Source organism: Tursiops truncatus, chromosome 2 (assembly GCF_011762595.2).
Source record: "Tursiops truncatus isolate mTurTru1 chromosome 2, mTurTru1.mat.Y, whole genome shotgun sequence".
In the NCBI taxonomy this organism is placed as follows: Eukaryota; Metazoa; Chordata; class Mammalia; order Artiodactyla; family Delphinidae; genus Tursiops; species Tursiops truncatus.
Genome location: NC_047035.1, coordinates 123,685,701 through 123,702,446, shown reverse-complemented (window position 1 = coordinate 123,702,446; position 16,746 = coordinate 123,685,701). Strand labels below are relative to the sequence as shown.

Below are 16,746 nucleotides of genomic sequence, written 5' to 3'. Positions count from 1 at the left end.
TACCTTTCTATTATGAGAGCCTGAGTAGCGGCAATGGAACCTCTGTGTATTTAATGAACAAGGGATGCCAAAAATGGGCACCAGTCTTTTTGAAGAATGTAGTAGTTCTGTGCATCTCTCATACTACTCTGATAAAATGTAATACCTGATCTTGAATCCTGTGAAAAGGCTTGTCAGGATAAGTACTTGGAGTTTTCAGTGAATGGATGCTATAGGCATTTATCTGGTTATTCAAGATGAAAGACTTCTGAATATCTGCCTATATGTGTGTCCATGACCATGACCATGTCTGTGTCCACGAAACATGGTGAGGTGGATGGGTTTTTAAGAATTAGGTACCATGAAGTAGTCAATTTAGGCAGGTTTAATTTTGATACCATTTGCTAATGGTCATAATTTCCCTTTTACAAGTCATAGAGGAGACAGAAACTGTTCCTTTTATACATGTTGTTCCTGGATACTTCTTCTAACAGTAAGTAGCTGGTCCACATGCAGTTCTTTGTATCACTCTTTACAAACAGCAAAAGGAAAGCCATGGGGCTTCCCTGGTGGTGTAGTGGTTGAGAGTCCACCTGCCGATGCGGGGGACACGGGTTCTTGCCCTGGTCCGGGAAGATTCCACACGCCGCAGAGTGGCTAGGCCCGTGAGCCACGGCCACTGAGCCTGCGCGTCCAGAGCCTGTGCTCCGCAATGGGAGAGGCCACAACAGTGAGAGGCCCACATACTGCCAAAAAAAAAAAAAAAAAGGAAAGCCATGGAGAACTGAGTAGTCACTTTGCCCACAGCAAGCACCCACCTTGGGAACACCTTCAGGTAGAGCTCTATCAAGCAGAGACCCGTAGGGCACCGCACCCTGGAGATGTATGAGACGGAAAGAACTTCCAATTCTACCTATTCACCTCACTGTGGTTGAAGTCAGCTTTTTCTCTACATACTACCGAGAAGAATTAGATTGGAACAGAGGTGAGCAGCCAAGTGAGACACTTTTTCCCAAGCAATTTCATGATGGGTTTCCTTTACATAATTTTTAGAAAATGAGTCAATCCACCCACCAAAATATGAAATATTTTTCAAAATATGACATTTATCCACAAGATCAGTTTATTTTTTAATGAACATTTAAGGTTCATATACAAAAGCTAACAGAGCAATAAGTCAATCATGAAATAACATACAGGGAAATAAAATGGAAAATAACTCATTTACAATTTCTCACCACTGAAGCACTACACACTGTCTGCAGTGAGGTGTGGTCAGTGTTTCAGACAGTGGATGCTCAGGCCAAATGCCAAGACTGTCATCACACTACTTTTTGTTTTAAGATCTTTTCTTTCTTGGTCATTGTTCAGTTAGTGGGGGGAGTCGGAGGGAGAGAAGTAAGTTTCATTCCCACCTCCCCCACAAAAACTATTTTTAAGCAGTTAAATTTTTCCTTGGGGAAACATTGTATCTGTTAATCTAACATATCATATATTTCTGTTATTAAATGTCTGCATAAATATTTGTTTATTCTATTTCTTAACATAAGATCATGCAGTACTTTTAATTTCAGAACAGTAAGAATTATCAAAGGCAATTAGTTTTGTACATAAATGCCCACAGTTTCTTTTTCAATGAAAAATGTGCTCTTTGTGATATTTGTTTCTTGTGAGAGTTGGTCAAGTAGTAATCATGGAGTATTTCCTAAAATATTTATTTGCTGGGAAAATTTGTATGAAATGACATTCAAAGTATAAAAAACATTGTTAGGTAACACTTGGAACAGTTAAAAATATACTTGTTTGTAAACTATCAATGTAAGATACTGAGCATCTGAGTATCAGAGCCATTGTCTCCTGTTTTTCTAGAAAGTGGCTTGATTTATCAATGTGACATCTTTGAAACATCTGACATTATATATAGAAACATCAAGGCAATATTATTTGTACATATTATTAAACATGCAAAAATTTCCTGAAAGATAGTGCCCAAAAAAGGGAGGTCCCCCAAGCTCAACCTCTCCTTGGTGCCCGTCACTGAATGTATGGCTGTCTTGGAGTTTGGGAGCATGGCAGCTCATTTTGGAGAGGTAGCCCCTTTAATCACTGGCTCCCTATTCAAATATGTTGCCCAGTAAACTAGGTTGAAAGTGCCAAACAGGACTGGGAATATAATTCGGGACATTTTGTCTATCTTGCTGATGCTGTTGTAAGTCTTTTTGTTTTCAGAAGTCTTGTCTTCAGGTTTTACTGAGGCTGAAGAGGCATTTGAGGTCCCTGAAGGGGTCTGCTCCTTTGGGATGTTTGGGGGGTGGGTCATCTTCCCAGTAGTATAAGCATTTGTTGATTTATTTAGTGTAAGTTCACGCTCCTTTTTCTGCAAAATATAAAAAATTTAAGGGCATGACGTTTGCAGGCAGCTGTCAGTTCACTTCTAAAGGTTCTGAAGGTTTATCTCTCAAAAGAGAGAGACAGAAACAGACATAAAGACAGAGACAGAGAGGGTATCAGCTTAGCTCTGGCAGAGGGCAGCCTTCCACAGACTTCTAAGCCTAGAACCCCACATGGCCAGTCTTGGATGTGAAATTCTAGAACAGGCAAAATACTTTATGGTAGAAAAATTCGGAATAGTGGTTACCTTTGTTGTGGTGGGACCAGGAATGGACTGGGAAGTGGCATGGTGACCTTTCTGGAGTGCTGGCAATGTTCTCTATCTTGATAGGGATTTGGGTTTACTGGTGAACATGTTCATCAAACCTCAGCAAAAGTACCCTTAACATTTGTGCATTTCATACTATGTAAATTTTGCTTCAAAAGAATCAAACAGTAAACAAATATTGAACTCTAGTTAGTGACATGCTTACTGAAGTATTAGTGGGAAATGTACTATTTACTTTGAAATACATCAAAAAATACGATGTATTGACAGACGGATTGAGGATGGGTGGATGGATGAATGGATAGACAGATTTTAGGTAACATAGATAGATAGATAAATGATAGATGGGTGGTGATGACACAAGCTCAGTAAAATGTTAATAGTAGACAGGTTTTCATTTTGTAGTTCTTCAACATTTCTGTATGTTTGAAAATTTGCATGATAGAATGTTGGGAAAAATTCTGTTCCTTTACCAAAGTAACATAATCTCATTAAATTAAATTTGGAAAACCAAAGAATAATTAAAGAAGATATATCACTATCTGAAAAACAGATCTGCATCCCATTGCTCATAGCAACATTATTCACAATAGCAAAAATATGGTAACAATGTGTCTGCCAGTCGATGGTTAAACAAAATGTGGTGTGTGTGTGTGTGTGTGTGTGTGTGTGTGTACATACAATAGAATACACATTGGAACACAATGGAATAGTATTCAGCCATAAAAAAGGAAGAAAATCCTGCCATTTACAACAGGGAAGGACCTTGAGAGCATTGTGCTAAGTGAAATAAGTCAGACAGAGAAAGACAAATACCATATGATTTCACTTATATGTGGAATCCAAACAAAAAAACAAAAAAAAGCTGAACTCATAGATACAGAGAGCAGATTGTTGGTCACCAGAGGGCAGGGGGCAGGGAGCAAAATGGGTGAAGGTGGTCAAAAGGTAAAAACTTCCAGTTGTAAGATAAATAAGATTGGGAAATGTAATACACAGCCCAGTAACTATGGTTTTTTAAAAAAAGAAAGAAAATATATTAACCATTAAAAATATGTGGGAGGGAGCTTCAAGATGGCGGAAGACTAAGACGTGGAGATCACCTTACTCCCCACAAGTACATCAGAAATACATCTACATGTAAAACAACTCCTACAGGACACCTACTGAATGCTGGCAGAAGACCTCAGACCTCCCAAAAGGCAAGAAACTCCCCACGTACCTGGGTAGGGCAAAAGAAAAAAGATAAAAACAGCGACAAAAGAATAGGGGTGGAACCTGCACCAGTGGGAGGGAGCTGTGAAGGAGGAAAGGTTTCCACACACTAGGAAGCCCCTTTGTGGGCGGTGACTGCGTGTGGTGGAGGGGGGAAGCTTCGGAGCCACGGAGGAGAGTGCAGCAACAGGGGTGCAGAGGGCAAAGCGGAGAGATTCCCGCACAGGGGATAGGTGCCGACCAGCACTCACCAGCCCGAGAGGCTTGTCTGCTCAGCCGCCGGGGTGGGCGAGGGCTGGGAGCTGAGGCTCGGGCTTCGGTAGGAGCGCAGGGAGAGGACTGGCGGTGTGAACACAGCCTGAAGGGGCTAGTGCCCACGGCTAGCCGGGAGGAAGTCCGGGAAAAAGTCAGGACTAGCCAAAGAGGCAAGAGACTTTTTCTTGCCTCTCTATTTCCTGGTGCGCGAGGAGAGGGGATTAAGAGCACAGCTTAAAGGAGCTCAAGACGGATGCGAGCCGCAGCTATCAGCGCGGACCCCGGAGACGGGCATGAGATGCTAAGGCCGCTGCTGCTGCCACCAAGAAGCCTGTGTGCGAGCACAGGTCACTATCTACACCGCCCCTCCTGGGAGCCTGTGCAGCCCACCACTGCCAGGGTCCCGTGATCCAGGGACAATTTCCCCAGGAGAATGCACGGCGCACCTCAGGCTGTTGCGACGTTACGCCGGCCTCTGCCACCGCAGTCTCGCACCGCATCCGTGTCCCTCCCTCCCCCCAGCCTAAGTGAGCCAGAGCCCCCTAATTAGCTGCTCCTTTAACCCAGTCCTGTCTGGGCGGGGAACAGACACCCTCAGGCGACCAACACGCAGAGGCGGGGCAAATCCAAAGCTGAAACCCAAGAGCTGTGAGAACAAAGAAGAGAAAGGAAAATCTCTCCCAGCAGCCTCAGGAGCAGCGGATTATATCCCCACAATCAACTTGATGTGCCCTGCATCTGTGGAATAACTGAATACACAATGAATCATCCCAAATTGAGGAGGTGGACATTGGGAGCAAAAATGTATATATTTTTTTCCCTTTTTCTCTTTTTGTGAATGTGTCTGTGTATGCTTCTGTGTGTGATTATGTCCGTATAGCTTTGCTTTTACCATTTGTCCTAGGGCTCTGTCTGTCCGTTTTTTTTTTTAAGTATAGTTTTTAGCGCTTGTTATCATTGGTGGATTTGTTTTTTTGGTTTGGTTGCTCTCCGCCTTCTTTCTTTCTTTTTTTAAATTACTTTAAAAATGTTTTTAATACTTATTTTTTATTTTAATAACTTTTAAATTTCATTTTATTATATTTTATCTTCTTTCTTTCTTTCTGTTTTGTCTCCCTTTTATTATGAGCCGTGTGGATGACAGGCTTCTGGTGCTCCAGCCAGACATCAGGGCTGTGCCTCTGAGGTGGGAGAGCCAAGTTCAGGACATTGGTCCACAAGAGACCTCCCAGCTCCACGTAATATCAAATGGCAAAAATCTCCCAGAGATCTCCATCTTAACACCAAGACCCAGCTCCACTCAACAACCGCAAGCTACAGTGCTGGACACCCTACGCCAAACACCTAGCAAGAAAGGAACACAACCCAATCCATTAGCTGAGAGGCCGCCTAAAATCATAATAAGGCCACAGACATGCCAAAACACACCACCAGTCATGGACCTGCCCACCAGAAAGACAAGATCCTGCCTCATCCACCAGAACACAGGCACTAGTCACCTCCACCCAGAAGCTTACACAAACCACTGAACCAACCTTAGCCACTGGGGACAAACGCCAAAAACAACAGGAACTATGAACCTGCAGCCTGCAAAAGGAGACCCCAAACACAGTAAGTTAACCAAAATGAGAAGACAGAGAAACACAGCAAATGAAGGAGCAAGGCAAAAACCCCCCAGACTTAATAAATTAAGAGGAAATAGGCAGGCTACCTGAAAAAGAATTCAGAATAATGATAGTAAAGATGATACAAAATCTTGGAAATAGAATGGAGAAAATACAAGAAATGTTTAACAAGAACCTAGAAGACCTAGAGAGCAAACAAACAGTGATAAACAACACAAAAAATGAAATTAAAAATTCTCTAGAAGGGATCAATAGCAGAATAACTGAGGCAGAAAAACGGATAAGTGGTAGATAAAATAGTGGAAATAACTACAGCAGAGCAGAATAAAGAAAAAAGAATGAAAAGAATTGAGGACAGTCTCAGAGACCTCTGGGACAAAATTAAACGCACCAATATTCTAATTGTAGGGGTCCCAGAAGAAGAAGAGAAAATGAAAGGGACTGAGAAAATATTTGAAGAGATTATAGTTGAAAACTTCCCTAATACGGGAACTGAAATAGTTAAAGACCAGGAAGCAAGGAGAGTCCCATACAGGATAAATCAAAGGAGAAACATGCCAAGATACATATTAATCAAACTATCAAAAATTAAATACAAAGAAAAAATATTAAAAGTCAGCAAGGGAAAAACAACAAATAACATCTAAGGGAATCCCCATAAGGTTAACAGCTGATCTTTCAGCAGAAACACTGCAAGCCAGAAGGGAGTGGCAGGACATATTTACAGTAATGAAGGGGAAAAAATCTACAACCAAGATTACTCTACCCAGCAAGGATCTCATTCAGATTTGACAGAGAAATTAAAACTTTTACAGACAAGCAAAAGCTAAAAGAATTCAGCACCACCAAACCAGCTTTATGACAAATGCTAAAGGAACTTCTCTAGGCAGGAAACACAAGAGAAGGAAAAGACCTACAATAACAAGCCCAAAACAACTAAGAAAATGGTAATAGGAACATACATATCGATAATTACCGTAAATGTAAATGGATTAAATGCTCCAACCAAAAGACACAGACTGGCTGAATGGATACAAAAACAACACCCATATATATGCTGGCTACAAGAGACCCACGTCAGGCCCAGGGACACATTCAGACTGAAAGTGAGGTAATGAAAAAAGATATTCCATTCAAATGGAAATCAAAAGAAAGCTGGAGTAGCCATTCTCATATCAGACAAAATAGACTTTAAAATAAAGACTATTACAAGAGACAAAGAAGGACACTACATAATGATCAAGGGATCAATCCAAGAAGAAGATATAACAATAGTAAATATTTATGCACCCAACAGAGGAGCACCTCAGTACATAACGCAAATGCTAACAGCCATAAAATGGGAAATCGACAGTAACGCATTCATAGTAGGGGACTTTAACACTCCACTTTCACCAATGGACAGATCATCCAAAATGAAAATGAATAAGGGAAACACAAACTTTAAATGATACATTAAACAAGATGGACTTAATTGATATTTATAGAACACTCCATCCAAAAACAACAGAATACACTTTCTTCTCAAGTCGTCATGGAACATGCTCCAGGATAGTACTTGTACTGGGTCACAAATCAAGCCTCAGTAAATTTAAGAAAACTGAAATCATATCAATTATCTTTTCCAACCACAACACTATGAGACGCTATGAGATAGCAATTACAGGAATAAATCTGTAAAAAGTACAAACACATGGATGCTAAACAATACACTACTTAATAAAGAAGTGACCACTGAAGAAATTAAAAAGGAAATCAAAAAATACCTAGAAACAAATAACAATGAAAACACGACGACCCAAAACATATGGGATGCAGCAGAAGCAGATCTAAAGGGAGGTTTATAGCAATACAATCCTACCTTAAGAAACAAGAAGCATCTCAAATAAACAACCTAACCTTACACCAAAAGTAATTAGAGAAAGAAAAACAAAAAAACCCCAAAGTTAGCAGAAGGAAAGAAATCATAAAGATCAGATCAGAAATAAATGAAGGAAATGATAGCAAAGATCAATAAAACTAAATGCTGGTTCTTTGAGAAGATAAATAAAATTGATAAACCATTAGCCAGACTCATCAAGATAAAAAGAAAGAAGACTCAAATCAATAGAATTAGAAATGGAAAAGGAGAAATAACAACTGACACTGCAGAAATACAAAGGATCACGAGAGATTACTACAAGCAAATATATGCCAATAAAATGGACAACCTGGAAGAAATAGAAAAATTCTTAGAAATGCACAGCCTTCTGAGACTGAACCAGGAAGAAATAGAAAATATGAACAGAGCAAACTCAAGCACTGAAATTGAAACTGTGATTAAAAATCTTCCAACAAACAAAAGCCCAGGACCAGATGGCTTCACGGGAGAATTCTATCAAACATTTAGGGAAGAGCTAACACCTATCCTTCTCAAACTCTTCCAAAATATAGCAGAGGGACGAACACTCCCAAACTCATTCTACGAGGCCACCATCACCCTGATATCAACAGCAGACAAAGCTGTCATAAAGAAAGAAAACTACAGGCCAATATCACTGATGAACATAGATGCAAAAATCCTCAACAAAATACTAGCAAACAGAATCCAACAGCACATTAAAAGGATCATACACCATGATCAAGTGGGATTTATCCTAGGAATGCAAGGATTCTTCAATATACGCAAATCAATCAATGTGATACACCATGTTAACAAACTGAGGGGGAAAAATATATGATCATCTCAATAGATGCAGAGAAAGCTTTCAACAAAATTCAACACCATTTTTGATAAAAACCCTCCAGAAAGTAGTCATAGAGAGAACTTACCTCAACATAATAAAGCCCATACATGACAAACCCACAGCCAGCATCATCCTCAAAGGTGAAAAACTGAAACCATTTCCACTAAGATCAGGAACAAGACAAGGTTGCCCACTCTCACCACTCTTATTCAATATAGTTTTGGATGTTTTAGCCACAGCAATCAGAGAGGAAAAGGAAATAAAAGGAATCTGAATCAGAAAAGAAGAAGTAAAGCTGTCACTGTTTGCAGATGACATGATACTATACACAGAGAATCCTAAAGATGCTACCAGAAAGCTACTAGAGCTAATCAATGTATTTGGTAAAGTAGCAGGGTACAAAATTAATGCACAGAAATCTCTTGCATTCTTATACACTAATGATGAAAAATCTGAAAGAGAAATTAAGGAGACACTCCCATTTACCATTGCAACAAAAAGAATAAAATACCTAGGAGTAAATCTTCATAAGGAGAAAAAAGACCTGTATGCAGAAAACTATAAGACACTGATGAAAGAAATCAAAGATGATAGAAATAGATGGAGAGATATACCATGTTCTTGGATTGGCAGAATCAACATTGTGACAATGACTATACTGCCCAAGCAATCTACAGATTCAATGCAATCCCTATCAAACTACCACTGCCATTTTTCAAAGAGCTAGAACAAAAAAATTCACAATTTGTATGGAAACACAAAAGACCCCGAATAGCCAAAGCAATCTTGAGAAAGAAAAACGGAGCTTGAGGAATCAGGCTTCCTGACTTCAGACTATACTACAAAGCTACAGTAATCAAGACAGTATGGTACTGGCACAAAAATAGAAAGATAGATCAATGGAACAAGATAGATAGCCCAGAGATAAACCCACACACATATGGTCACCTTATCTTTGATAAATGAGGCAAGAATATACAGTGGAGAAAAGACAGTCTCTTCAATAAGTGGTGCTGGGAAAACTGGACAGCTACATGTAAAAGAATGAAATTAGAACACTCCCTAACACTATACACAAAAATGAACTCAAAGTGGATTAAAGACCTAAATATAAGGCCAGACACTATCAAACTCTTAGAGGAAAACATAGGCAGAACACTTTACGACGTAAATCACAGCAAGGTCCACTTTGACCCACCTCCTAGAGTAATGGAACCCAATGAAACTTAAAGCCTTTTGCACAGCCAAGGAAAACATAAACAAGACCAAAAGACAACCCTGGGAATGGGAGAATATATTTGCAAATGAAGCAACTGACAAAGGATTAATCTCAAAATTTACAACCAGCTCATGCAGCTCAATATCAAAAAAACAAACAACCCAATCCAAAAACGGGCAGAAGACCTAAGTAGACATTTCTCCAAAGAAGATATACAGATTACCAAGAAACACATGAAAGAATGCTCAACATCATTAATCATTAGAGAAATGCAAATCAAAACTACAATGAGATATCATCTCACACCGGTCAGAATGGCCATCCTCAAAAAATCTAGAAACAATAAATGCTGGATAGGGTGTGGAGAAAAGGGAACCCTCCTGCACTGTTGGTGGGAATGTAAATTGATACAGAGACTATGGAGGTTCCTTAAAAAACTACAAATAGAACTACCATACGACCCAGCAATCCCACTACTGGGCATATACCCTGAGAAAACCATAATTCGAAAAGAGTCATGTACCAAAATGTTCATTGCAGCTCTATTTACAATAGCCAGGACATGGAAGCAACATAAGTGCCCATCAACAGATGAATGGATAAAGAAGATGTGGCACATATATACAATGGAATATTACTCAGCTATAAAAATAAACGAAATTGAGTTATTTGTAGTGAGGTGGATGGACCTAGAGTCTGTCATACAGAGTGAAGTAAGTCAGAAAGAGAAAAACAAGTACCATATGCTAACACATATATATGGAATTTAAGAAAAAAAAAATGTCATGAAGATCCTAGGGTTAAGACAGGAATAAAGACACAGACCTACTAGAGAATGGACTTGAGGATATGGGGAGGGGGAAGGGTAAGCTGTGACAAAGTGAGAGAGTGGCATGGACATATATACACTACCAAACGTAAAATAGATAGCTCGTGGGAAGCAGCTGCATAGCACAGGGAGATCAGCTCGGTGCTTTGTGACCGCCTAGAGGGGTGCGATAGGGAGGGTGGGAGGGAGCGAGACGCAAGGGGGAAGAGATATGGGGATACATGTATATGTATAACTGATTCACTTTGTTATGAAACAGAAACTAACACACCATTGTAAAGCAATTATCCTCCAATAAAGATGTTAAAAAATATGTGAAAGATGAAAAGCAGAGAGGAAGTGCATGGAGAAGGAGCAAGAAGAAGCAGTGAAAAGTGAGGTGGAATAAGAGTGCATATGTACCCAGATGCAGGGAGCACAATGACCCCGGGGCCACAGTGAGGGTGACCACAACGTCAGAGCAGAGCAGGGTCTGTGGGCCACTCCTCAGAAATGGTACGGTTCTTTGCAGCCCCCATGGTGCCATGCACACACCCCTACTCGTCTGCCAGAAGAAGCCCATCAGCATGATGGACTAGCTACCTCAGTGGTTTGCACGGCCTTTGTCTCTGGGTGTAACAGGACAGAGCAGACACTGGAGGAGAGAATGATGGGTCTCAGAAGTGGGTGTTTCAAACAGGACTCAGGGTGGCCACAGTGGTCCAGAGATGTGCCTCTGTCCTCCTTCCGGGATGACTTGCTGCCCAGCTGAGGGCAGACAGCTCCCTACACGGTCAACTTCAACTCCTTCCTCTGTCCTTTCACAGGTGTCCACCCCTAAAAACCATCTTGCATTCCCAACTCTGAAGATCCCAACAGGTAATGATGGTGAACACAGTCTGGTGTTCAAATTTTCTCCACTTCTAAGTAAAAGCCAGTAACGCTATACTTACTTATTCATGCTCACCACCGTGTGTAACAGTATGACTTGCCTGCCGGGATACCTGCAGATGCCTCGATGCCTCCACTGGCCTAAGGGATGGTATCCCCAGCACCACAGCCTTGGGGGACAACACCTAGTCTTCTAGGAGATCAGTGCTAATCTGAGATTACATGAGCCAGTTACCTCCATGTCCTCCTCTCCCTCCAGGTCTGCATTCAGATCTGTGATGAGTAATAAGGACACTGAGGCTGAGTGTGAGCAAGCGAGGTGGCCGATGATGATGACAGCCCATTCGACAACTTTCAAGGACTCTCCATTGCCCCTGGGTTCCACCTTCCTCCTAGACTCATAGACACGAGCCTGATGGCCTCAATTCCTGCAGCACCTCCCAGGCGGCTGCCCGCTCAGGCTCAGGGAGGCTGTCTCCAGGCCTGTAGCAAACATTTACTTCCTGGCAACACAGTGTTGGGTGTTGGGAAGCCCCTCTCTCCAGACTCCATGTCCCCCAACAAACATCCTCCATGGTTCTGTCTGTTGGGACACTTCAGTCCAGAATTCCCACAGTCTGAAGACGCCCTGCCTCTGCCATGTTTTCTCAGCTTCCCACCAATCGCCTGCTGCTGTCAGCTCACTCCTGTCCCCCATCATCCCCCAAAACACACCCCCTCATGAGATTCCTGCTTGTCAAGGCCCTCCCCAGGCATCTCCCTGCTTCCCTTCTTCCCTGAGGGGCCATGGGTGCACACAGCTGAGTGCCCTCAGCAGCAGCAGAGTATCCTGGTGTAGTCACGGGTTTGGGGCACAGTCTCCGGTAGGGCCTTCCAGACTCCCTTCATGATGATTTCCAAAGGACAGATGAAGTTTCACTTTCAAGTCTACCCTGATAAGTCTGGCCTGTTCCTCTCTCAGAGCAAAGGACTTGTTTGTTTTAAATGTGGCATACTTAGCACTTTACCATGTGCTATTTATTTGCTATTCCATGTATGTTATTTTCTTTTCCCCAAGGATCTGGTTCAGGTTGGAATGTTGTGCAACCTTTTTTCTTCAAATATTTTTTAGATTCAGGCACCGACCTCCCTCTAAATACTCAGCACTTAATTGCTTTGAATAGAGAAATGCTTCCCACAATAACTCACGTGCATCATTTAAGCAAGACAAATCATCTCATCAGTGGAATTGGGTGTGTTTGCCTGTTGTGTCGCTCCCAATAATTCGAATGCTCCCTTCATGACCTTCAAGCCACCTTGCAGAAGACACGCTGCATGGTGAAGTGGCAAGAGTGAGCAGAAGAATTGACTGTACCATTCAAAACTGGATAAATAGTCCCTGAACAGACAGAAGGTACTTTAGCAAAAGTAATAGGCCTGATATCAGACCTTTCCCTTGAATGAAGCTGGTGATTCAAAATAAAGGTAAAACAAGACCTGTTATAAGACTTTGTAAGGACCTTGAGTATAAGGGAAGAAATCATTTTTCAGGGGGAGGGATGTAGGGAAAACAAACACCTGGTCTTATACTTGGACATAAAATCAGGCACATTTTCTCTGCAGTATGGAGGAAAATGAAGTCAGTACCTTGATCTTGGCTGCTTCCAAGGCTTTTTTGCCATCCCAGGCCCAGCCTCTCTTTGTGAAATAGTTGACGGTGGCAAACTCGATCAGCGCAGAGAACACAAAAGCGTAGCACACGGCTATGAACCAGTCCATGGCCGTCGCATAAGCCACTTTGGGCAGAGAGTTCCGGGCACTGATGCTGAGGGTCGTCATAGTCAGCACCGTGGTCACCCCTGTGGTTGTCAATGACAGGGGTGGGGTCAATGGGAACAAGGATCAGCACCAGCACTGGACCCCAGTATAACACCCCTGAACGTGACAAAGAAAGAAAGGAACTATCACTTTAATCCCCAGCCTAGGTCTCCCGCTCCCTCTACAATTTTCACAGCACAACACATTCATAGCATTTAAAACACTGCTTAGTTTATTTACCTTGTCAATCGTCTCCTTCCTCTAGAACATAAATCGAGGTGGGCAGGGATTTGGGTCTGATTCATACACATACTCTAACTGTGTCCCCGTTGTCTTGACCTGACCCTGCAGAGAGCTGGTGCTCAACAAGGATGCGTCAGAGGAGTGGGGCATCTTAGTGGCCCCAAGGCAAGTCCAGCTGAGAAGGGCAAGAACGTTCCCACCGCTCTAACGAAGTGCTTCACAAAGACTCACTGTGCACCTTACAAGTCGTGGGCTCCAGAAAACTGATGAGACAGGCTTGCTTTCACATGGATTAACGCAGCATGCAGACTCCGAGGACCGGAGTGCAACAGAAGCACCACATCTGAATCTGGGTCTTGGCACTTCACTCCTTCTAACAAGGATCTGGGCCACCTTGATGCTGCCATGCAAGATGCCTGTAGCCATCTGCCTTGTCTTCTGGGGAAATTTGCAGTGACCATAAAGGAAGTCTGGATCCTCGGAAGGGGACGATAAGCCTCTAACGGGCATCTATTAAGGGCCACACTCTGATCTAAGCTACATTCTCAATGGGTGTCATTATCCCCATTTTGCAAGTGAGGAGCTTAAAGATTTAAAAATAGTAATGTACCCAAATTCGCCAGCTGGCAAATGAGAACCTGTACTGGGACCCAGGTCTGCTGAACCCTTACAGCCCATGTAGTTTCCACATGCTCTGTGTCTTTCTTCTTACTGCAGTTTTGTTTGCAGAAAGGTGCAAGTATATGTATGGGGTGTGGGTGCAACACACCTGTTATGAGTGGAACTGTGTACCCCCCCCCCCAAATGCATAAGTTGAATTCCTAATCTCCAGAACCTCAGATTTACTTTCCAGACCTTACTTGGAAATATGGTCTTTACAGAAGTAATCAAGTTAAAATGAGGTCATTAGGGTAGGCCTTAATCCAATATGACTGGTATCTCTCTCACACACACACAGGGAGAACAGCACATGAAGACTGGAATTATGCTGCCACAGGCCAAGGAAGTACCAGAAACTGGGAGAGAGGCCAGAAACAGAGCCTTCCCTCACAGTCCTCAGAAGAAACGAACTCTGCTGATTTTGGACTTGTAGCCTCCAGAACTGTGAGAGAGTTAATTTCTATTGCTTAAGCACTCAGTGTGTGGTACTTTGTTAGGGCAGCCTCAGGAAAGAGCACCAAAAGAGTGTCATGTTGCTGGTGGTCATAGCAGCTTAGTCTTCATTCAGTGTCATCTTTCAGAGGTATTTATATACCCTCACTGAACACGGTACTGTGCATGGAATTAACGCTAAATGAGAAATCGGTAGTCATCTTTGATTTTTCTTAGAAATCCAGTTAATCATTGTGCTGGAGAGAAGTGTTCTGTGTGTGACCTTGAACAGGCTTCTTGTGTCTCCTTGAGTCCTTTAACATCCTAATGTGCTTTGAGAATCTCTAAGAGGAAGCAGACTGGAATATAGGGCATTCTCCAAACTAAATCTTTTTCCTTGCCCACCTACTAATGCTCCCCTAAAGAGCTGGGGGAGCACTGCCTGGCCACAAGCCAACCTCCACACCCTCCTGAAGCTAAATCAGGTGAGGCAGGTGAAGCTGGGTATGTGGCTCGAGGTAGAGAGATGGTCAGACAGGAGCAATCCTGGGCCCTCACTGGAAATCCCGAGGCTCCCCAGGCTTCCTCCACCTACAGGAGCACTGGCAGGAAATGCAGGGCACGTTTTCCTTCTTTGGAAGGGACAGTGCAATAGGAAAAGCTGAGGCGGGAATAGTACTTTACAGTTTAGAAAGATGTGAGCATCCATTACAACTGACCAACGAAATTACTTCTAACATTGATTTTGATGAAATGAGCTTCCACGTAAAAGTCAAACACTCAACCATGTCTGCTGTGCTAAGGTACTTCCTGAGCTGGATCTTGCTAAACTTGATTTATGTCTCAAGGATGTCAGATAATTTTCTAAATTCTTATCATATATATGTATACATATATACATGTGTCATACGTACGTATGTATATCTCATATATATTACATTTATATATACATAAGGTAATATATATTATATTTTATATACATTTAATCTATTACTATCATATCACATGTAACATATTGACTGCCACTTGGGAGTTAATTTTAAAGTGGCATGCACATTTCAAAGAAAACTGCCTGATAACATAGAAAACAGTACTTTATGAGACTTGTGAAAATACCGTAGCAAAATCCCACATAAGACAGATTGCTGGCAATTTCAAACCTCAAAAAAAAAAAAAAAAAAAGGCTCTTAGTGAAAGACTTTTCAAAAGGGAAACAGTGATCGAATTGCTCTGAACCCTGGTTCAGAGAGCAGCCCTAAATCTACTCTTTAACACTGAATTCATAACTAACTGGTCTGTTTGTTTTCTAGGTCACAGAATAGACAGGCAGCACTAGGGACTTTGAGGCTGCTGTCTTTGGGGTGTTAGAGGCAGTCACAGGCCTGGCTTGGGGACACTCACCAAACACTGTCCTGGCTGGAACTGATTCTCGGTTCAGCCAAAAGGACACTTGTGACAAGATCACAGTCATTATGCAGGGGAGATAGGTCTGGATGACAAAGTACCCGATCTTCCTCTTCAGATGGAAATGAGCCGTCATGATTGTGTATTCACCTGCAAATGAACAAATTACTGCAGTCAGCCACCTAAATGAAACCCTACAGTCCTGCCCTGTGGTTCCTGCCCCTGGTCAGAGCCCCGGAGCTTCCCTTCTCTCCACCCTCCCTTTGGACAAGCATTTATTTGTATTGTTTGGGTGAAGGAGAGGCTGAAGGATGCATGGATTTCTTAACGGTCATTTTATAAGTAAGTCTTTTGACCCTCAGCCTCTGAAGAGCCTCTGCTGGTGGATGCTTTGCTGGGGAAAATCAGATTTGTGTGTTTTCCTAATCCCTGGTCACAATCTATGCCACTCTCCACCTGCCCCCCTCACTGCTACTGCCATCAGGATTTCAGGATTTAGCCTCTCCAGATGTAACTCAGGACATCACAGAGCCCTGTCATGGGCGGATTGTTTTCTCCTCATTTCCCAGCCAGGGAGGGCTGGAAGGAGTGGGGGGCTACCACTTCCCCACAGGCTCTGCGCCCCCTCAGCCGGCTTGGGGGTGAGGAGCAACAGCCTCCGGAGGCCACTGGTGCTGGCCACTCTGAGCTTCCGCTGGTCCACAGAGAGAGTGAGGGCATTTCCTTGGCGATGCCCCAGTGCCTTCTCTGGATCTGGCTGGCTGTGTGGGAGGCGAGTGCAGACCTCCCCTTCGTTGCGGAGAACGATGCTGCCCTGATGGTGAACTGGTAAG

At 42.6% G+C, this 16,746-nt stretch overlaps 1 protein-coding gene across 1 annotated transcript in view; it reads right to left on the bottom strand.

Moving 5' to 3' along the window:
• Positions 1 to 2,056: 2,056 nt before the first annotated feature.
• Positions 2,057 to 16,746, bottom strand: part of GABRA5 (gamma-aminobutyric acid type A receptor subunit alpha5) — a 99,648-nt gene continuing 84,958 nt past the window's right edge. The window contains exons 7-9 of the mRNA XM_033852638.2: positions 15,911 to 16,063; positions 13,004 to 13,215; positions 2,057 to 2,356 (exon numbers count right to left, since the gene is read on the bottom strand). Coding sequence (XP_033708529.1) covers positions 2,057 to 2,356; positions 13,004 to 13,215; positions 15,911 to 16,063 — 665 coding nt within the window. The remainder of the gene's footprint in view (positions 2,357 to 13,003; positions 13,216 to 15,910; positions 16,064 to 16,746) is intronic.